General features: G+C 37.2%; 1 protein-coding gene across 1 annotated transcript in view; it reads right to left on the bottom strand.

The window, feature by feature from the left end:
- Positions 1–23,651, bottom strand: part of Rim (Rab3 interacting molecule) — a 738,199-nt gene that overhangs the window by 552,783 nt on the left and 161,765 nt on the right. Inside the window, exon 4 of the mRNA XM_068230365.1 lies at positions 15,496–16,031. Coding sequence (XP_068086466.1) covers positions 15,496–16,031 — 536 coding nt within the window. The remainder of the gene's footprint in view (positions 1–15,495; positions 16,032–23,651) is intronic.

Consider the following 23,651-nt stretch of genomic DNA (forward strand, 5'->3'; position numbering starts at 1 on the left):
TGTTTAAACTGATCTATAGTGCATCACACATAGTTGGACTAAAACAGCTTGCAAACAGTATGCAAAAGTCGTGAAGTACTGTTCATTGTGCAGCAGTAGTAAATTTGAAATAATATAAAAACCAAATCGGTATTTAAAGATTATTTTTAAAACAATTTGTAAGAACTCCGTAGCAAAATCTGCCTAACGCAAAATCAAAGTGTAAATTTCTATTGATTCATTACAACTAATCTCATAAAACATGCCGTGAATGTAGAACGAAAGTAATACAAATAATTACACAAGAGAAAACAATTCTAATAGTAACGGTTATTCCGCTAGACATTTTTCTTGTTATTCTCAAAACTCTAAATTATACATTTGGAGGTTTTACTCCGGAGCTCCTCATACGTTCTTCAAATTTGCGCAGCTCGGGCAAGCAGGCCTGCACAACTCTGTCTTCCTTGCGGGAGAACCGCTCATGATAAAGATCGACAAGTTCAAATATCTTGGATCAGTGATCACGACTAATGGTAACATCGACCAAGATGTGAAGCACCACATCAGTTTTGGTTGGATGAAATGCCGGTCTCTTCCTGGTGTCCTGTGTGATAAGCGGATGCCAGCCAAATTAAAGGGAAAAGTGTACAAAACCAACGTTGCGCAAGGCAGAGAAAGCATGAAAAGCAGATGCGGATGTTGCGATGGTCGGCGGAAGTGACTCTGCATGACAAAATGACCATGTGCGAGGATCTTTCAAAGTTGAGTGCCCATCAGTGACAGGATGGAGGAAAAACAGCTCCGCTGGTATGGCTACGTCAGAAGAAGAAGCGAACACCACTTACGAGTTAGTATAGAAAGCTCTTGTCAACGAAGAGGCGAAGAGAGGAAGAGGGCGTCCTAAGGCAACACGCAAACGAACTGCTGAGGCTGCCTTAAGGAAAAGTGAAGTGCCATTAGATCTGGCGCAAGAACATCGGACATACTCTTTCCGAATCAGACGAGTGAGCTCGAGAGTCCCGGTTTAAGGGCACGTATACGACCAGGAATGAAGAAGAAGAAGAAGAAGAAGAAGAAGAAGAAGAAGAAGAAATCTTCAGAAATCAGCTTCGCAACTGGAAGTGAATCAGTATGTGTAGCCCAATACTTATTTATTAACCAGAAACTGTTCCCACAATATTTGTAAGATACGTTGACCTATTAGTAACCGTCCGATTGACGAAGTTCGATCTAAATTCAAAAGTAACGTAATAAAATGTCAGTACATTTCAATTGGCCTATGAAATACACGTATCAATCATCTACCTACGGCATCAATAAATTCTCACACCTAGAATGAGGAACATCTATGTTTAGAACCAGTCATAGAACATTTCATGGAACATATTTATTACAGTGTGCAAAACCCTTTTCCTTCAAATACTACACAAGTATGCATTGATTAGAAATATTTTCATTTTTTCACGTATTTTATGGTTCTTATTATCATTACGAACACTTTCTTTGACGATGTCAGTACACCATATTTTATTTCAATCTTACCAATTTAGTAGGCAGCACGGCTAGTTTTGCAAAAATGTGATAGTTTCTTCAAATGCACACTTTTTTCGATCTTTCAAAGCAATATTATAACGTAGAATACATTTCTTTTGAGTAACTGCTTCATTGGAAGTGACACACAGACCGAATTATGAACAGCCGTATATCGCATGTGTGTATTCTGCCGCGGTCATAATTATATGCCGAAACCCGAAGCTAAACTTGAAGTGAACGAGGTAAGCGTCAAATTACCTGCTTTTTGAATCCAAAAGCCGGAGATATGGTTTTGCCATGCGAAAGCACAATTTCTTATTGACAGGATAACAGACTACCGAAACAACTAAATTCAACTATCTTCTTGCCCAAGTAGACCCAAGTTTTGTAAATGATTTAGTGACAAATGTAAAAACTAATAAATATTCTCTTGCAAAGGACAGAGCGAAGAACGGCAAATAAAAGAGCTAGTTAGCGAACTCGAACTTGGAGGTATGAAACCAAGTCAGTTGCTTAGAAAAATGAAAGGTTATGGTGGGACAATTGTATCTGATAAGATTTTGAAAACTCTGTCCTTTAGGCAGAAATAACAATCTATTAGTCAAAGACTTAAACTTATTCCATCTCAATTTATTTGTTCAACAACGCTATTTTAAAGGTTTATGGTTTGTTTCTTGTGATTCTATGCACCTTGCATACTGTCATGATACTGCACTGGTGTGCTGGTTACATCCTTTTAGTGGACAAGAATGATTCCAACGATATGAGGTGTACGTTATCTGTCATCTTTATCAGATTACATGGATGGCACTGTGTTACATCACTCTCTCTTACGAGGCGCATGAGGCAGGCGAGAACAGAATAAGAAAATTGTTGTATGACCACAATCAGGAGCCAGTGAAACGGGACATAATATTAACTTTGAACCCGTTTATCTGATGCACCTCATAACAGATTTATTGCAAGTCGGTCTAATCTGGTTAGTGTAAACAAAGATGATCGGTCTGACTACTGTAACATTTGAAGACTAATCCTGAGGCGATTTTCAGAACGTAACACACAGAATCAAAAGCCCTGTAACTGGAGGTCACTATGAACAAATCATGAGACAGCGTTAACGAAAAAAATCATTACATGACAAGAATGAATAAGGATTAGTGCTTTGTATCGTAAAGTCAAACATTACCACTTAAAGAAGCTATCACAGGTAACAAAACTACTGAACCTGAAAATAAATTACCAGGTTACTAGATCGTGTTGAGCAAGTATAGTACATTCCGAAGAGATATTGAGTACAAAGAGAAGTTTAATCGGATACCAGTGAGATCCAAACATACACGTCGGATGCTGTACGGATTGGGCTACGGTAGCCTACACTTCTACCAACAGTTTATTACACCAGCATATACGACTAACATACTTCCTGTCATTTCATTTCCACCGTAAACAACACCATTTTTATGGGAAATGTTTACTTGTTAACAGGTACATTTCAACCTTAAAAACATTAAAATAACCTTCACAAGTTACCAAATTTTATCATGGTGGAAACATTTTTAAAAATTACATTTCGTATTGTTTATGGCTATGTTCGCAGAATAATTATTTTTTGTGAGGAGAACCTAATATAGCTAAGACTTCTTTACAGGTGTCATAACGTAATTAAAGGAGATATGATCACCATACTTATCGCTTGTAAAATCATTGGAAAATGAGGGAAAGGAATCACTTACACAAATGAGATAGCGAGGAAATAAACAGCTACAACGCATAGTACTGCTATCTGTAACATAGTATCAATACTCTGGCTGTTCTCAAATAGCCCGCTTCACACTTACTCAAAGAAAGACGAATTTGAACTCATTTTTGCAATTATTTTGCAGGCTATTAGTATGATATAATTTCATACAAAACCAAATTTTATTTCTCTATGACAACTACGAAAGATATTTTGTTATATGTGATTCTTGTGGCAAAACATAAAAAATTCCACCTACAGTACTTCGTAAATCTCAACAACAAATACAAAATGGAATTTGAAAAATATGTATTTTTAAAGGTGAAAAGTCGATAACTTCTGAGAGAGTGATATTTTAATATTCTTCTTTAAATCATATCTATGAACAAGTAGTTTCTTAATAAAGAAGTCATACTTCCCAGGGTTAATTTAGTTAAATGCAACGGAAAACCTTTTCAGTCTGTCAAACACACCAGTTCAAATATAACAAATAACATTATAACATTCCTGTAAAAAAAATACACTATGTTAAACAAAGGATGGCGTTCATGATTGAATATTTTTGGGATTATGGCGTGTAATCTATATATATAAAAGCAAGTCGGCCTGGAGCGATGTATATATAAATATTTAAAAATGAAAAAAGACGTGAATTAATGAGGCACTTCCAGAAATCTCAGAAATTTGAAACTTTGTACGGAGGAAACTGATGACCCCAGGATCCCTAGAAAAATCGGAAATTCTCAAAATTCCCTGAAGGGGGCACGCTGGGGGGCTCAAATTTTGGGCTCAGCATAAGAACACAGTCGTATAGTATATCCAAAACGATAACCTATAGGTTTCGTGGGCTTAAAAATTTTCGAGAATTTCCTCATTTTTATCCCCTATCCCCCCAAATCAAAATGGCGGCACAACCTGCCAGACGAAGTAGACAATTGAAATTTGGTGAAATTATAGCTTTTGGTCCCTAACCGACGGGAAAATTCCAAGATGTTCAAATTTTTCACTTTTTACCCCCCAAAGATATCGAAATATGGAGGCAATTTTAATGACTGTGCAGACATTCCTTTTGAGCTATTTTTTGGCTAAACGGTAAGTCGTATCACAAAACGGATGGCACAATGTCCCTTCAATTCGGAGTGATCTACAACTTTGGTCCTGTGACATTTTGTCGTATCTCTCTCCCTTATACGTTAAATTTGGCCGTATTTCTGGATTGTTCGTAAATTTGGTGATTTTTACAAGTATATTTCATTGTTTGACACACTTATAAGAATGATAGGATCATCACGTTGTGTGCGCACATTGGCACGATCAAGGGACATATGTGTACGAAATTTCATGATTCTAGCTTATATATAAGTAGGCAAAATGTAATGTAAAATGTTAAAAATGCACCCAAATTTCACCCTATTCAAACTTTGATCTCAATTTACCCCCTTAATATGGGAGATACGATTAAATGGTTTAGAAACAAACATGTAGAGCGATAAATGAGGCGTCTGATGGCGCAAACCGTTTCTTAATATCATAAACCGTTTAGGAGATATGAATCTCTAAGTGGAAGTCTGCACTTTTCAACGTGTTCATGCTTATCTGTCATCTATATATATAAAAGCAAGTCGGGCTGGAGCGATGTATATATAAATATTTAAAAATGAAAAAAGACGTGAATTAATGAGGCACTTCCATAAATCTCAGAAATTTGAAACTTGGTACGGAGGAAACTGATGACCCCAGGATCCCTAGAAAAATCGGAAATTCTCAAAATTCCCTGAAGGGGGCACGCTGGGGGGGCTCAAATTTTGGGCTCAGCATAAGAACACAGTCGTATAGTATATCCAAAACGATAACCTATAGGTTTCGTGGGCTTAAAAATTTTCGAGAATTTCCTCATTTTTATCCCCTATCCCCCCAAATCAAAATGGCGGCACAACCTGCCAGACGAAGTAGACAATTGAAATTTGGTGAAATTATAGCTTTTGGTCCCTAACCGACGGGAAAATTCCAAGATGTTCAAATTTTTCACTTTTTACCCCCCAAAGATATCGAAATATGGAGGCAATTTTAATGACTGTGCAGACATTCCTTTTGAGCTATTTTTTGGCTAAACGGTAAGTCGTATCACAAAACGGATGGCACAATGTCCCTTCAATTCGGAGTGATCTACAACTTTGGTCCTGTGACATTTTGTCGTATCTCTCTCTCTTATACGTTAAATTTGGCCGTATTTCTGGATTGTTCGTAAATTTGGTGATTTTTACAAGTATATTTCATTGTTTGACACACTTATAAGAATGATAGGATCATCACGCTGTGTGCGCACATTGGCACGATTAAGGGACATGTGTGTACCAAATTTCATGATTCTAGCTTATACATAAGTAGGCAAAACGTAGTGTAAAATGTTAAAAATACACCCAAATTTCACCCTATTCAAAATTTGATCTCAATTTACCCCCTTAATATGGGAGATACGAGGAAATGGTTTAGAAACAAAGATGTAGAGTGATAAATGAGGCGTCTGATGGCGCAAACCGTTTCTTAATATCATAAACCGTTTAGGAGATATGAATCTCGAAGTGGAAGTCTGCACTTTTCAACGTGCTCATGCTTATCTGTCATCTATATATATAAAAGCGAGTCGGCCTGGAGCGATGTATATATAAATATTTAAAAATGAAAAAAGACGTGAATTAATGAGGCACTTCCAGAAATCTCAGAAATTTGAAACTTTGTACGGAGGAAACTGATGACCCCAGGATCCCTAGAAAAATCGGAAATTCTCAAAATTCCCTGAAGGGGGCACGCTGGGGGGGCTCAAATTTTGGGCTCAGCATAAGAACACAGTCGTATAGTATATCCAAAACGATAACCTATAGGTTTCGTGGGCTTAAAAATGTTCGAGAATTTCCTCATTTTTATCCCCTATCCCCCAAATCAAAATGGCGGCACAACCTGCCAGACGAAGTAGACAATTGAAATTTGGTGAAATTATAGCTTTTGGTCCCTAACCGACGGGAAAATTCCAAGATGTTCAAATTTTTCACTTTTTACCCCCCAAAGATATCGAAATATGGAGGCAATTTTAATGACTGTGCAGACATTCCTTTTGAGCTATTTTTTGGCTAAACGGTAAGTCGTATCACAAAACGGATGGCACAATGTCCCTTCAATTCGGAGTGATCTACAACTTTGGTCCTGTGACATTTTGTCGTATCTCTCTCTCTTATACGTTAAATTTGGCCGTATTTCTGGATTGTTCGTAAATTTGGTGATTTTTACAAGTATATTTCATTGTTTGACACACTTATAAGAATGATAGGATCATCACGTTGTGTGCGCACATTGGCACGATTAAGGGACATGTGTGTACCAAATTTCATGATTCTAGCTTATACATAAGTAGGCAAAACGTAGTGTAAAATGTTAAAAATACACCCAAATTTCACCCTATTCAAAATTTGATCTCAATTTACCCCCTTAATATGGGAGATACGAGGAAATGGTTTAGAAACAAAGATGTAGAGTGATAAATGAGGCGTCTGATGGCGCAAACCGTTTCTTAATATCATAAACCGTTTAGGAGATATGAATCTCGAAGTGGAAGTCTGCACTTTTCAACGTGCTCATGCTTATCTGTCATCTATATATATAAAAGCGAGTCGGCCTGGAGCGATGTATATATAAATATTTAAAAATGAAAAAAGACGTGAATTAATGAGGCACTTCCATAAATCTCAGAAATTTGAAACTTGGTACGGAGGAAACTGATGACCCCAGGATCCCTAGAAAAATCGGAAATTCTCAAAATTCCCTGAAGGGGGCACGCTGGGGGGGCTCAAATTTTGGGCTCAGCATAAGAACACAGTCGTATAGTATATCCAAAACGATAACCTATAGGTTTCGTGGGCTTAAAAATTTTCGAGAATTTCCTCATTTTTATCCCCTATCCCCCCAAATCAAAATGGCGGCACAACCTGCCAGACGAAGTAGACAATTGAAATTTGGTGAAATTATAGCTTTTGGTCCCTAACCGACGGGAAAATTCCAAGATGTTCAAATTTTTCACTTTTTACCCCCCAAAGATATCGAAATATGGAGGCAATTTTAATGACTGTGCAGACATTCCTTTTGAGCTATTTTTTGGCTAAACGGTAAGTCGTATCACAAAACGGATGGCACAATGTCGCTTCAATTCGGAGTGATCTACAACTTTGGTCCTGTGACATTTTGTCGTATCTCTCTCTCTTATACGTTAAATTTGGCCGTATTTCTGGATTGTTCGTAAATTTGGTGATTTTTACAAGTATATTTCATTGTTTGACACACTTATAAGAATGATAGGATCATCACGTTGTGTGCGCACATTGGCACGATTAAGGGACATGTGTGTACCAAATTTCATGATTCTAGCTTATACATAAGTAGGCAAAACGTAGTGTAAAATGTTAAAAATACACCCAAATTTCACCCTATTCAAAATTTGATCTCAATTTACCCCCTTAATATGGGAGATACGAGGAAATGGTTTAGAAACAAAGATGTAGAGTGATAAATGAGGCGTCTGATGGCGCAAACCGTTTCTTAATATCATAAACCGTTTAGGAGATATGAATTTCGAAGTGGAAGTCTGCACTTTTCAACGTGCTCATGCTTATCTGTCATCTATATATATAAAAGCAAGTCGGGCTGGAGCGATGTATATATAAATATTTAAAAATGAAAAAAGACGTGAATTAATGAGGCACTTCCATAAATCTCAGAAATTTGAAACTTGGTACGGAGGAAACTGATGACCCCAGGATCCCGAGAAAAATCGGAAATTCTCAAAATTCCCTGAAGGGGGCACGCTGGGGGGGCTCAAATTTTGGGCTCAGCATAAGAACACAGTCGTATAGTATATCCAAAACGATAACCTATAGGTTTCGTGGGCTTAAAAATGTTCGAGAATTTCCTCATTTTTATCCCCTATCCCCCCAAATCAAAATGGCGGCACAACCTGCCAGACGAAGTAGACAATTGAAATTTGGTGAAATTATAGCTTTTGGTCCCTAACCGACGGGAAAATTCCAAGATGTTCAAATTTTTCACTTTTTACCCCCCAAAGATATCGAAATATGGAGGCAATTTTAATGACTGTGCAGACATTCCTTTTGAGCTATTTTTTGGCTAAACGGTAAGTCGTATCACAAAACGGATGGCACAATGTCCCTTCAATTCGGAGTGATCTACAACTTTGGGCCTGTGACATTTTGTCGTATCACTCTCCCTTATACGTTAAATTTGGTCGTATTTCTGGATTGTTCGTAAATTTGGTGATTTTTACAAGTATATTTCATTGTTTGACACACTTATAAGAATGATAGGATCATTGCGTTAGGTGCGCACATTGGCACGATTAAGGGACATACGTGTACCAAATTTCATGATTCTAGCTTATACATAAGTAGACAAAATGTAATGTAAAATGTTAAAAATGCACCCAAATTTCACCCTATTCAAAATTTGAACTCAATTTACCCCCTTAATATGGGAGATACGAGGATATTGTTTAGAAACAGACATTTAGAGCGATAAATGGGGCGTCTGATGGCGCAAACCGTTTCTTAATATCATAAACCGTTTAGGAGATATGAATCTCGAAGTGGAAGTCTGCACTTTACAACGTGCTCATGCTTATCCGTCATCTATATAAATAAAATCGTAACGACTGTGTGTCTGTACATTGATTATTTTGGCGAAGTTTCCGTACAGTTATCCGTTTCGGGTGTAATAATAACCATCTGCATCATTTTTAGCTTTGGTGGCTGTTTGTCTGTCTGTTTGTCTGTTTGTCTGTCCTTCTATAACTTGAAAACTACTAAATATATATTTCCACCAAACTGCATATTTAGAATCCACCTGTCCTTGGGTAGGTTTTAGCGCAAATATCGTTTCTAAATCCCTTAACTTAGTGTGGATTTTTACGAAACCGAAACCGTGATTTTGCACTCCCTCTAAGTATACACAACCGAACTTAATTGAAATCAACCTGCCTTAATGAAAATTAATTTCTAAACTTTTTTTCTCATGTGCATCATTTCGATAACAGGATTTAGTAAGGGAGATATCATTAACGGACCGTTTTTCGGTACAAATCCCAGCGGACTTAACTCAAGAGCGGGTGCGTGTAAAGCGTACTTCTTACAACTTGAAAACTAACAAGATATTTGAACCAAACTTTATATATAGCATCCATCCGTCCGAGGGTAGGTTTCCTTGGTGTCAGTTAGTTAGTTAGTTAGTTAGTTAGTTAGTTAGTTAGTTAGTTAGTTAGTTAGTTAGTTAGTTAGTTAGTTAGTTAGTTAGTTAGTTAGTTAGTTAGTTTGTTTGTCTGTTTGTCTTTCTCTAACTTGAAAACTACTGGATATATTTCCACCAAACTTCATATTTAGAATCCACCTGTCCTTTGGGGAGGTTTTAGGGCAAATATTGTTTCTAAATCCCTGAACTCATTGGGGGTTTATACGAAACCGAAACCGTGATTTTGCACTCCCTCCAAATACACACTACCAAACTTAATGGAAATCTACCTGCCTTAATGGAAATTAATTTCTAAACCTTTTCTTCTCATGTGCATCATTTCAATCACTTACAGGAAAGATAGTATGATCAAACTCTACACGAACATTGGCCCACCCAGTACCCATATGTGACCCAAATGCTATGTCACATAATTATCCGAAAAGTAATGCAATGTAAGATATTCTTACACAAATTTCAACCTATTCAACGTTTCTGATTCAATCTGACCCATGAATAGATTAGATGCAAGAAAATATCATAGGACCAGCCATTTAGATCGCTAAATACTGCGCCTTACGGTACAATCCTATGTCGATATGACGTACCGTTTAGCAGCAGTTAATCTGTAAATGAAGGTCTGCAATATTGTAAACATTCATATACTTTCGTATGTCCATCTGTATATATTCATTGATGTCGATTTGTAGCGATCGAGAAAGGATGTGTCTGCTATTGTAATCAGTACTCCTACACCGACTTAAACTGCTGGCAGTAGGAATGGGGTCCTTCTCCAACTCCTGTGTAACTGGCATTAGTAAGGAGGGCCTACCATTTTAATGAATAATTCACTTTTCGATTTGTCTTGCAGAAGGCAAGGGATCATGCTGTTTTGTTCGAAAGTCCCCAACTCTATTGTGTTTGGCTCTAGGCCAGGGTGCCCGCCATTATAAACAAATGTTCCAATCTAAAATTTGACTAGCATTAGGCATAGTGACCTGCTATTTTCATGGAAACTCACTAATTCTGTGTGACTGGCAGTAAGCTGGCTAGCAGCAGTAAAAAGGGACTGTCATTATAATGATAACTGCACAACTCAATTTTGATTGGTGGTAGGGAAGCTGCCTGGTATTATTATAAAAACTCCTCAACTGTAACCTGTCTGAAAGTAGGAAATGGGTCTGCCATTGTAACTAAAACTCCCCAAATTGATTGTGACCGCGCAGTAGGCATTGGGGCCTACAATTATAATGTAAACTTGCCAACTCGATTGTGAATGGCAGTAGGCAAGTGAGCTGCCGTTATCATCACAACACCGCAACCCTCACTTTACATTGGAAACAACGTATGTGGACCTCCCCATGCTATTTCTCGGATAAGGCTAAGATACATGCAATTTTAAAACAATCTCATTTGCTGCACGCACAGTATTTACGTCGATATCCGTATACAATGTAGAATACCGTAGCGAAGCACGGGTACATTTGCTAGTAAAGTATATAAACACATTCAGCGCGTGTTTCGAAAGGTACCTCGCCTTTCTTTATCAGGAGAAATCAGAAAACGGAAAACACGACGCATCAATGGTTGCTAAGAGAAAGGAACAAAGAACTTAAAATGGTGCCCTAAGATGTAATAGGGACGCCATTTTACACCCATGCTAGCAACAAGGAATGACAACAGTAAAGCATTACTTTCTGATAATAGGTGGCCATGATTCACTGAGGTTGTAGCCTGTATCGCTGTTGAAATTATCTGGGTGTTTACGTATTTCAACCGCCCACCTGATAATTGGGGCGATATTGTTTTATACGGGTACGAACATCTACCACTTGGAATATAACATCATGACAAGGTGTTAAAACATGATCAGCAACAGCTGATTATCAGGTTGGTTGAGTCTGCTACACCTATTATGTTCCTTAATGCGAGTACATACCGTTCTCGAAGTCTGTCCTATATAAACCTCGCCACAAGTACAGGGAACATTACAGGTACCCGGTTGTTGCAATTTAGGCAAACTGTCCTTAGCTGGTCGCAGGAGCTGCCTAATCTTAATTGAACTTCCAAATACAGTTCGTATATTGTACCTATGTTAGATTTTAGCATACGATCCGTCGTGTTACGTACGTAAGGTAAGCAGTTCCTCTTACGTAACCCACTGTGGGTGGGGGTGGTAGAATAACACCCATGGTATCCCCTGCCTGTCATAAGAGGCGACTTAAAGGGACCCCCGGGGATCTCAACTTGCGAGCACGGGTTGGCAACTACGGGGCCCTTAGCTGAGTCCTGACATTGCTTCCACTTACTTGTGCCAGGCTCCTCACTTTCATCTATCCTATCCGACCTCCCTTGGTCAACTCTTTTTCTTTTCCGACCTCAACGGTACTAGGTATTGAGGCACAAGGAGTCTTTAATTTCACGCCATTCGTGGTTCTTGTCTTTCTCTGGCCGATACCTTCATTTTTCGAAGTATCGCATCCCTTCCATTTTTTCTCTCTAATTAGTGTTATGTAGAGAATGGTTGCCTAATTTTATTTCCTCTTAAAACAATAATCACCACCACCACCTCCTCCTACATGTTTTTTTTCTCAACAGACGTCCGATAATTTCAACCGCGATACAAGCTACATCAGTGAATCATGCGTCGTATTTTCCCTTTTCTGTTTCCTCCTGATGAAGAAAGGCAAGGTACCTTTCGAGTGTGTCTATATAGTTTATTACTCGGCGTAATCCCAAAAAAATATTACATCATGAATACTTACACGGACCGTGAACGTCTAAATGATAAAGAATGACATGTTTCGTTCTACAAGAACATCCTCAGATTTTATCAAATCACTTTAAATCACGCGTATATATGTACAAGATTGTTTACATTGTGTAAACTTGTCAATGATTGAGATTTGGTGATAATATTAACAAATATTAAGAAATAGTGATTGTATTAGTATTCAACCCTCACCGTGTTATAGAAATGCTTCTGTACTCACCCAAGTTGCTAAAGTGTAGTCAGTTGCCTTCAAACACTGCTTCCGGACTTGATTTGATTTGTTATAGTGTCCTATATTATTTTGAACTTGTGTGTTTGACAGACGAAAAGCTCTTAAGTTACATTTACCTGATTCGACACTGGAAAGTATGCCTTCCTCCTTAAGAAACTACTTGTTCATAGATACTCTTTAAAGAAATTAAAATATCACTTTCTGAGAAGTTATAGATTTTTCACATTGAAAATATGTATTTTTAATTTCATTTTTTATTTGTTGTTGAGATGTACGACGTAGCAAGCTTCGCCAAAAGAACCACACACAGCTAAAGAACATTTATAGCTGTCATAGACGAATCAAATTTGGTTTTATAAACAATTATCACCACATTTATAGCTTGCGAAATACGAGTATTTGTAAAATGAGTGAAAAATGATCTTTCCAATGGTGGCGATAAGGACCCCGCATACCCATCGGGGCGGGGGTCCATGGCTTGTGAAGGGCCCATGACTCTTAATTCAATAGCTGAAGAGTGATTTTACACATTGAAGCTACAGCATACAACACAGTATTACTTGTATTGCAGAGGGTTCTTCCAAACTTAGGTCGTCGTAGTGCAGAGCTTTTTTCGTTAAAATGAGTACGGTAGTTATTTCTGAAAGAATGTGGGTTTCCCAACCTGTTCCAGTGACAACCATCCCTTGCTGCCACTCACAACAATCAACAAGGCTTTTGAAGTAATTCGCCAGTTCTGAGAACCCAATAGTCAGCGAAGATGCGACAAGAAAGACATCCTCCTTATCTACGTAAACTCTAAATACTGCAGTTTGGAGCCTGCCTTTGGGCAGTCAGTGTAGCTAAGTAGGCCTACGATGGACGGACGGTTGAGTTTTAAATTGTTTGGTCCTAGGAACGAGATTATTTCTTAACATTGTGACGGTCAGCATGTTTTGGTTACTATTATTGGAATATGCATGTCTTGTGTGTGTGTTCGTACCATATACTGTATTATTTGAATTCCTTAGGATTTGGAAACTAATTTGGGTAACTTATTATTATTATTATTATTATTATTATTATTATTATTATTATTATTATTGCTAGTTGTTTTACGTCGCACCGACACAGATAGGTCTTACGGCGACGATGGGACAGGAAAGGGCTATGAGTGGGAAGGAAGCAGCCGTGGCCTTAATTAAGGTACAGCCCCAGCATTTGCCTGGTGTGAAAATGGGAAACCACGGAAAACCATTTTCAGGGCTGCCGACAGTGGGATTCGAACCTACTATCTTCCGAATACTGGATACTGGCCGCACTTAAGCGACTGCAGCTATCGAGGTCGGTATTATTATTATTATTATTATTATTATTATTATTATTATTATTATTGTTATTATTATTATTATTATTATTATTATTATAGTTGCTGTTCATTGTAATATTAAACAGCCTTGTACTGTTCTTTATCAGGAAACGAGCCGGGGCATTTGCAATTATAGCGGGGGGCTTTTTAGAGCCGCTTCTGCATCTTTCTTTGATTAAGTGTCAAGGGGCCTAGTTACGAACAGCCAGAGAGGTGTTGGATTGTGGTATTGATACTGTGTTACAGATATTGTATAGTAGAAATTTATCTCCTCGCTTTTTCCTTTGTGGAAGTGATACCTTTTATTCATTTTCCAATGATTTTACAAGCGATAAATATGGTGATCATATCTAATTGTATTAATACTTATAAATTATTCTTAGCTATATGTAGTTCTCCTCACAAATAATTATTAGAAAAATTTTCCGTATCTTATACTCTATTGCATACATATCCGTAAACAACAAGAGATGACATTTAAGAAATGTATCCACCACGATAAAATTCGGTAGCTTCTGAACACTTTGTTATATTTTAATGGTTTTAAAAATTAAAATGTACTTATTAACACGTTAATATTCCCCACAGAAAATGGTGTTGCTTATGATGAAAATGAGAGGATAGGAAGTTCTTTTTACATATGTTGGTGTCAGTAGAAGCAGAAGGTGATATTTGTCAGGCCCAGTGGCAGGATTCTCGGGCGTCTCGGCGACTGAGGCGTCCAGGTTTCCAAATCCCGGTACACCGCACCCCACCTCCCTTCATTTAATTTAGACCAGAACTGCGAACTTGAAGGTTATTTTATTACCAAGACTTACCTGATCATCATCTCTTGGCGGCGGAGTTTGCACGAAAAATTGGTGTAAAATTTTTATCGGTGCATACGTGGTGTACTCATGGTCTAATTTGGTGCAAAAATGAAGAACATTAATCTGACAATTCCTGCACCAAGTTCGCGCCAAAAATTAATAAATGTTTTTCTTTCCACATTCTTTATTATCAACACTACTATTGAACCGAATTTCCTTCAAAAATGCTCCTAACTTACACAAATGATTTGGGTGCATTTGTGGAATCGCCCTGGTGTCATTTTAATGCCAAATTTGTGCAATTTTCTTCGTATGTTTGTTTTCTTATTGGCATTTAAATGTTTATGTCTAATTTATTATTTTGGGTCCATGCCCCTAGGCATTTGCCCCCTTTGCCCCCCTTGTCACCGGCCATGATATTTGTTCTGTTAGAAGGGATCTGAGTTACAGGTATGGCACGACTGTAGAACGCACACTTGTCGCCCGCTATGGGCCAATTCAATCGGAAGGTTGTGGGTTTGGACCCTACAAGTGTCTGGTTCGCTATTTTTGTTCTGTATTTAATATCCCTTCAGTATGTACCAAATATAATGAACACGACGTTATAAGCGGGAAATTCATTTGAAGCACAATGCGGCTAAATATTAGCTTGAAATTAATTGCGTTGCCAACTTACTTTGGTAAAATACATATAACGAAATGGTGTACGGAACATATTAGCGTTCATTTTGACAATGCACTGAGAAACAATACGAAAAGAAAAATGTTCTTAAAAATCTCTTGACTATGAATTCGTACCTTTGGTCCCTCTCCTCTGTTTGAATCCTCGCTGGAAGTGAAGGTGCTACTCGTGTCAATCCCAGAGTCCTTGGTTTGTGAGTCCTGAGATCCTTGCCTGTCTGAACCCCATCTGACGGCTGCAGCAGCTCGCATCCAGTCTTGATCAGTTCTATCAAACCTCACAGTCTTCTTTCTTCTCTCTGTAAAACGGCGACTATCCGATTCCTCCCACAGTTCGGGACACTCGCGCACTATACGATCACGAAACGCAACATACCGGTCTCTATACTCATTTAAATCTCTAGGAAACTTCTCCACTTCTTTTGTGATGACGGCGCTGCCAACTACACGACCACTAGGTCTACTACTAACACCCACTGAATCTACTACAGGAGGCTGTTTATGATTTGTGTGTCGACTCGTACCATTTGACGTTGAACTACGGTGGTATTGATTATTGTGATGGTTGTTGTGGTGATTAAAATGGAGATGGTTGTTATGTCGATGGTGGTGATGGTGGTGATGGTGTCGGGTCTGATTGTTTTCTACTTTCCCTATGTAATATATTAGAAGAAGAAAAAAATAATGTAACAACACAAAAATTTCGGTAACACTCAAAAATGTCAAACAACAAGGTTTTTTGTGGCTGGGTGTTGCAAACTCGATTTTAGACGAATTAGTAACTGTTGTCTTTCATACAATTAATGAAAATGATTCTTATGACTTATACACGAAATTTTGTACTTGGAATTTATTTGTACAGTATTATACATAATTTTATCGAAGTTTCGCACAACATTTTTGAGGAAGTGAAAAATAAGTCATTCCAAATATTTTTAATTCCTCTTAAATTTATGGAAAAATGCTCCATTAAAATAGTATTTTAGTAATATATTAGCTCATTAATAAAACCTGTTACACATTTTGAATTCGTCTTCTTTTGTCATTTTCATCATTAAATAAGGAAAACAACGACATAAAACACAAGTAAATTATATAACATATTGTGCTTCCAAATACTGTACCCCGCAGTTCTATACATTGAGCCTTGATTTCTTTCCTAGAACAGTACTTAATTTTTATAATCCACGATAAGAGATAGAACAAAATTTCTAATTATTTAAATGCCAATTTTTAATACCTGCCAAATCTACTTATCTTGCGTGTATTAACTAGAAAATATCACAGTGCTACTAACATTTCTAATTTGCAGTTTCATGAGTTTAATATTAAATGAAGGTTTGACTCAACGAAAAGTTGTTTATTTTTTCGGAAATGAAAGAGAAAAGCATGTGGCTCAATGAAGTAAAAAGTCTTAGCTTTTTCTGGAATTTCTAATAGTGATATCTCAGACCGCGCTAATTTTTTTTGAATGGTAAACTCGCGGTGTCCTCTACTAAAGGTTGTTAAATCTCGCAAACATTTTTCATAGGAAAAGAAGGAAAAACTAATAGCAGGACTCAGGAGGTATTTGGAACGAAAGCGGGCATAGGAAAAGAACTAGTTATAAGCACCCCATAGTGGGCTTAAATCACTAATAATGGAAGACACACAAATATATCTCGTAAATGAAAGAAGTTAAGTTGTAGGACAAGTTTGGATTGTATCTGAAATTTGTCTATTCTTATCAATAAAGTTTTAAGTTTCAACTTTCAGATAGATAATTACTGATATTTAAAAAGTGAACCTACAAGGGCAGTGTAATCATTTCATGGGGTAGATGCAAGTTTCACATACCAGGTGTATACATAAGTCTTTTCCGGTTTCACTAAGAGATGTCGTCAGCGAACAGTACGCAGCGTATGAATTTGACACATATGTCAATTAGTTCGTCTGTAATTAACCTACCAACACACACAAGTTGAGTCTAGCGTCTGTGTTGTGTCGTTCAGTGATCATGTCAACGTTTGTGCCAAAAAGAACCATTTGCGGCACGCATTGCTTTTCTTATTTACTCAAAAGGGAAAGAAACATATGGTGAACACGCTCCATTGATTAGAACATGTGAGACATGGTTTCGACAAGTTAAAAGTGGTGATTTCAATGTAAAAGACAGTGCGTGCGCTCTGGGAGTTCACAAAAGTGCGAAGACTCTTGAAGCCTGGCCAAACCGTTAATGCACAGCGCTATCTCCAACAAATGATTCATTTAAATCACGCATTGATAGAAAGACGACCGGAATGGACCAGAAGACATGGCGAAGTAATTTTGTTACACGACAATGCGCCGTCTCAGTGAAAGACACCTTTAATTCGCTTGGATGGGACATCCTTCCGCACCCGCCGTACTGCCCCGACCTGGCGCCATCTGACTATCACCTCTTCGCATCAATGGGGCACGTGCTCACAGAGCAGAACTTCAGCAATTTCGAGGAAGTTGGAAAATGGCTCGACGAATGGTTTGCCTCAAAAGACAATCAGTTTTTCTGGCATGGTATTCATAACTTACCTGAAAGATGGGCGAAGTGTGTAGAAGCCGATGGCCAATATTTTGGGTAAACAAAAAGTGAATTCCCCTTGAAAATTACGAGTTTTCTCTACCACAAAAACGGCAAAAACTTATGCATACACCTGGTATTTGTATTATTGTAGTTCAGGTACCCTTTTTCCTTGGGAAATCTGCAGCTGTTGCGGGGATTATGTAATAATAATAAAAGAAGGAAATAAGAAGTAGGCCCAGTCAGGCAAAAATTGTATTTATGAAAAGAAAACGTCTCTTTCCCCCAAATAGCATCAGTTGAATGGGTGTGAAACCTGCCTGGGCTATAGGAACAGAGGAGAAAAACGAATCGCTTTCGAACAGTGATCCTTGAGGAAAATGTTAAAGATCAGTTGGAGAGACAGTGTAAGAGGTGAAGACGTGTATAAAACTGATTCAAAATTACTGGACAAAACGAAATTAAATTTTGGGTATACATTTATATTACAGTATGGGTGCTCACTGAGGGAATTTTGGAAATACCGTCGCTAAGAGGAGTGAAAAGGGGGTGAGTTGCTTAAATGATTATATGCATATCTCAAAAACTTAACAAACTCTTGTTTTCGGAAAATCTACTTCGTGAGGGGGGTAAAATGAAGTGAAAATGGGTTTGAATTCTTTTTATGAGGATAATTATATCTCAAAACCTACAGTTGTTACAGGCATGAAAATAAAGAAACATATATTTTTTGTTTTCGGAAAATCCACACGACGGGGGTCGAAAAGAAATGAAAAAGGGGTTAATTTTTAAAATCGTTATGTAGCAAAACTTAACAGTTTACAGAGGTGACAATTAGTACCGGTATACGGAACCTCCTTTAAAAAAGAAACACGTATTATTTGTTTTCGAAAAATCCACTTAAGAGTGTGAAAAGAAGTGAAAAATGGTTTGATTTCTTTTATCATGGTAATTATATTTCAAAAACTAAAGATGTTACAGATCTGAAAATTGGTATTTGATCTCCCTTCAAAATAAAATAAATTATATTTTTTTGTTATCGGTAAATCCACTTAAGGGGGTGGGAAGAAAAGACTGAAAAAGGGATTGAATTATCTTTATGGAGATATTTATATCTTAAAAAACGAAGATGTTACAGATATGAAAACTGGGGAATCTCCTTTAAAAAGAAATACGTATTGTTTTGTTTTCGGAAAATTCACATAAGAAGTGAAAAAGCTGGTGTATTATTAAAAATAAGTACATTAACAATATATATAAAAAACGTAACATGTTGCAGAAGAGAAAATTTGTATTTGTAATCTCCTATAAAAATGAAGAAACACGTATTTTCTTGTATTATCATACAATATTTATTAAAATGCCTTTACCTCTTTCATGGAGCATATTATGAGAACGAACTTTCTTTACCAAAATGAATATTGAAAGAAAAGGAAATTTTGTATTAGTAACTCAAGGTTTCACTTAAATAAATTACCGTAATCAGGCAACATCGAAAGAAAATACTTAAAAAAATAATTGGATCTGTTGAAGGAATTCATTAAAATTAAAAAATTTGTACGGCAGTACCATTCTGAGAATTCCCTCAAGACACTGGACGAAAACAAGGTTTTCTTAAAAATATCGTATAAAGAATAAAGCAACGCCATATTACGTTAAATTTCTAAGAATGTGCTGAATAAAAAGGTATTTCTCTCATAGAAAAATTAATCTAATAATTTCGTTCCAAATTAATCGTGGAAAGACAACAACTAATTCGTCTGTAATCAAAACTAAATAAAGAAACAAAAGAATATCTAACAGAACGAAGTAAAACTCAACAAATAAGGTTTCGTCATTTTCCTTTGCATTAAAGGAAAATATATGACAAACCTATTAGTAAAATATATTTATACATACACATAGAGTACAACAAAAAACACACGAACAACGACACATGGTTATTGGTTATCTTTGTTACATAATTAGGATATATGTCCATCCATATCGACATACGCATACATGAATACACAAAGAATCCCACAGCGTTCAAAAACAACAGGGAAAACTAAGAGACATAGGCAAAACTCAGCAGTGAAACTATGTATATTAATCCTCATTCGATATTGAAACAGATATGCCATATGATTTACAGGAATTAAAGAAATAATCTCTTCAGATAAACATTTACGAATCGTAGGTGAAGATTTATCGGCACAATGTTGAATAGATCCATTTCACAAATATTATAGGTTTGAAATAATTCCGCGTAAGTGGATCCATTTCACAATTACTTAAAAAAATATTTTTGTGTAAGTTTAAGTTACTTCTGTTCCAATTCAAAGGAAGATGTTAGTAAAGCCTTAGAGAAGCAAGACAGAATAGAATAAAAACTTATGGTATAAGTACCCAAAATTTTGATCCTCATACAGTTAGTAAATTAACTAAATAATCAAGAAATATATTACATAATTAGAATCAAACAAAGGAATGAAATATGTGAACTTCTGTTTTTGAAGACAATGGGACAACTCAGGCATAACTGTTCGATGTAAGCCAAAAATCATTCTAATATTCTGGTGAAGCTGCATAATTCAATCTTCAATAATAGTTCGGATTTAGGCTGACACTGATTGACGGATTGATTTATCACCGAAATATTTGAAACTTTCATTCATTCTTTCTTTAGTTGTCTATTTCATTCTTTCTCCACAAACCACACGAAAAGGCTGGAGAGTGCGAGAAAAACTAATTAAGCGTAGTGTGTCTGTAAGGAGTGTAGAATGGAGGAGTCTGAAAATTTGGATTACTAAACTAATTTGAGAAAAAATAGAATAGATCAACCACCTAATCAATACACAATATTATAATCTAAAAGGATTATTTATCAAACAAAAGTGGACATATTTCGGCTCTTAGAGCCATCGTCAGTAAACAAAAACTTGAATAAGATTAATAGCACATAAACACATTTGAAAGAAAGATCATTAATGTAGTATTCATATGTGGTTATGTTTTGCATTTCTATTCCAGAACACATTTCTCCTTTGTCTCTTTTTTCTTGAGTATAAGCAGTATGAGTGTAGTATTCAAATGTGTTCTTTCACATGTTATATAATCACTATGGACCAATGTGCTTGTAATACTAAACTAATGTCTGAATGCAATTGCGCAATTTTACAAAAATGTTGACCACAAAATGCTGAATCTGAAGCTAAGAAGAAGACGGAATTCCAAAGGCAATTTGGTCTTTCGTATATTCTTTCAGTCGATGTTCAGAATACTGATAATCTAGCAAATTTAGTATGCTCTTTTTTTTATTTTAGGAGGTCTTATTATTTAGTGTTACTCTCTGGCAATACCCGTCTAATCGGTCAAATAATACATTTATGAATTGGAGTCATTTAACTGATAGTCTCTTGATATAATTCCTCTTTCTTGACATTTTAATTATATTTTATGTGAAAAATAAAATAATTTCATGATGATAGTATTGGCATTTTGTGGTGCTGAAGTTTAAGGTTGCGAGCCTTAAGTGAAGGAAGATTGCAAATCAGTAACAGGTTTTCTTTCTTCTTTTCAAAGAGCAAATCCTATTCAGCTTCCTCTTCGAAATATCATCATCATCATCATCATCATCATCTGTTTACCCTCCAGGGTTGGTTTTTCCCTCGGACACAGCGAGGGATCCCACCTCTACCGCCTCAAGGGCAGTGTCCTGGAGCTTCAGACTCTTGGTCGGGGATACAACTGGGGAGAATGACCAGTACCTCGCCCAGGCGGCCTCACCTCCTATGCTGAACAGGGGCCTTGTGGAGGGATGGGAAGATTGGAAGGGATAGGCAAGGAAAAGGGAAGGAAGCGGCCATGGCCTTAAGTTAGGTACCATCCCGGCATTCGCCTGGAGGAGAAGTGGGAAACCACGTAAAACCACTTCCAGGAAGGCTGAGGTGGGAATCGAACCCACCTCTACTCAGTTGACCTCCCGAGGCTGAGTGGACCCCGTTCCAGCCCTCATACCACTTTTCAAATTTCGTGGCAGAGCCGGGAATCGAACCCGGGCCTCTGGGGGTGGCAGCTAATCACGCTAACCACTACACCACAGAGGCGGACCATTCCAGAGAAATGTGTTCAAGAATAGAAAGATAATCCGTTCAGCATGTCCTCATAACAGGTAGTTCCCCTTCACAGTTACCAGCTTGTCCAGCTTGAACAACTCGTGAAACTGTGAAATTCTGGCTGGTGTTATTGTGTCTCTACGTTCAAGCATAAGACACACTATTTATATACAGGGTGTATCAGAACTATAGCGATGCTCGTCGTGTTATATTAAGAGCGATTGTGCAACAGGATTGGTGGAGAAAATGTTTCTGTTCCAGGAAATGAAGTCTTTGTTACTGTCGAGCGTGCGATTTAAATTGATGGACTCGCCGTGTTTGCTATGCTAGAGCACAAGCCGCTCCCGTGCCTCAGGGAGGAGAAGGGGAGGGAGGGGAAGTGGGGTATATGGTGGAGACAGACATAATGCTCCACGCGTATACACAAGATTCCTTGTTCTACTCGCACATGCTTGTCGTTGTCTCTTACAGGCAATATCGACAGTTCATTTATTAAACAGTCATAACTGCACACACTGTAATTAAGACACCTTGCCAGTCAAGGAATGCACCAGATCGTTTCTCCTCTGGTCTGTTTGTCGCAGTAACTTTCCTGATTATGCATTATGCTCGAAGATACAACGATTGTGTATTGTGTATTCCTTTACTCACAACACTGTAAATGAAATAAAATTCTGAACGAAGAAAACAATACGCCGAATGGTTTGATTACACTAGATGTTCAAAATGCCCCTCTCCTACTTCGATGTACAGTTCACAACGGTATAGCATTGACTTTCGGAATCTGTTCAGGATGTGTGATGTGTCGCGAACGACCTGAAAAGCTGCTTGCATTCTTAGTACAAGTTTATATTTCTTTTCGTAGTCAGTTTGTGCCGAACAAACTGTACACTACCTACTGGGCCTGGGAATCAATCAATCAATCAATCAATCAATCAATCAATCAATCAATCAATCAATCAATCAATCAATCAATCAATCAATCAATCAATCAATCAATCAATCAATCAATCAATCAATCAATCAATCAATCAATCAATCAATCAATCAATCAATCAATCAATCAATCAATCAATCAATCAATCAATCAATCAATCAATCAATCAATCAATCAATCAATCAATCAATCAATCAATCAATCAATCAATCAATCAATCAATCAATCAATCAATCAATCAATCAATCAATCAATCAATCAATCAATCAATCAATCAATCAATCAATCAATCAATCAATCAATCAATCAATCAATCAATCAATCAATCAATCAATCAATCAATCAATCAATCAATCAATCAATCAATCAATACTGATCTGCATTTAGGGCAGTAGCCCAAGTGGCAGATTCCCTATCTGTTGTTTTCCCAGCCTTTTCTTAAATGATTGCAAAGAAAGTGGAAATTTATTGAATATCTTCCTTGGTAAGTTATTCCAATCCCTAATTCCCCTTCCTATAAACGAATATTTGCCGCAATCTGTCCTCTTGAATTCTATGGGAAATTAATGAAAAACTTGTGTATTCTCAGCGAGCATTACCTCTGTCTCCCACTTCCCTCTTGCGCACAGCAACAGGGAGCGGATTGTGCTCTCGCATAGCAAACACGGCGAGTTCATCAATCTGAATCGCGCGTCCGGAAGTA

Source organism: Anabrus simplex, chromosome 14 (assembly GCF_040414725.1).
Source record: "Anabrus simplex isolate iqAnaSimp1 chromosome 14, ASM4041472v1, whole genome shotgun sequence".
Lineage (NCBI taxonomy): Eukaryota > Metazoa > Arthropoda > Insecta > Orthoptera > Tettigoniidae > Anabrus > Anabrus simplex.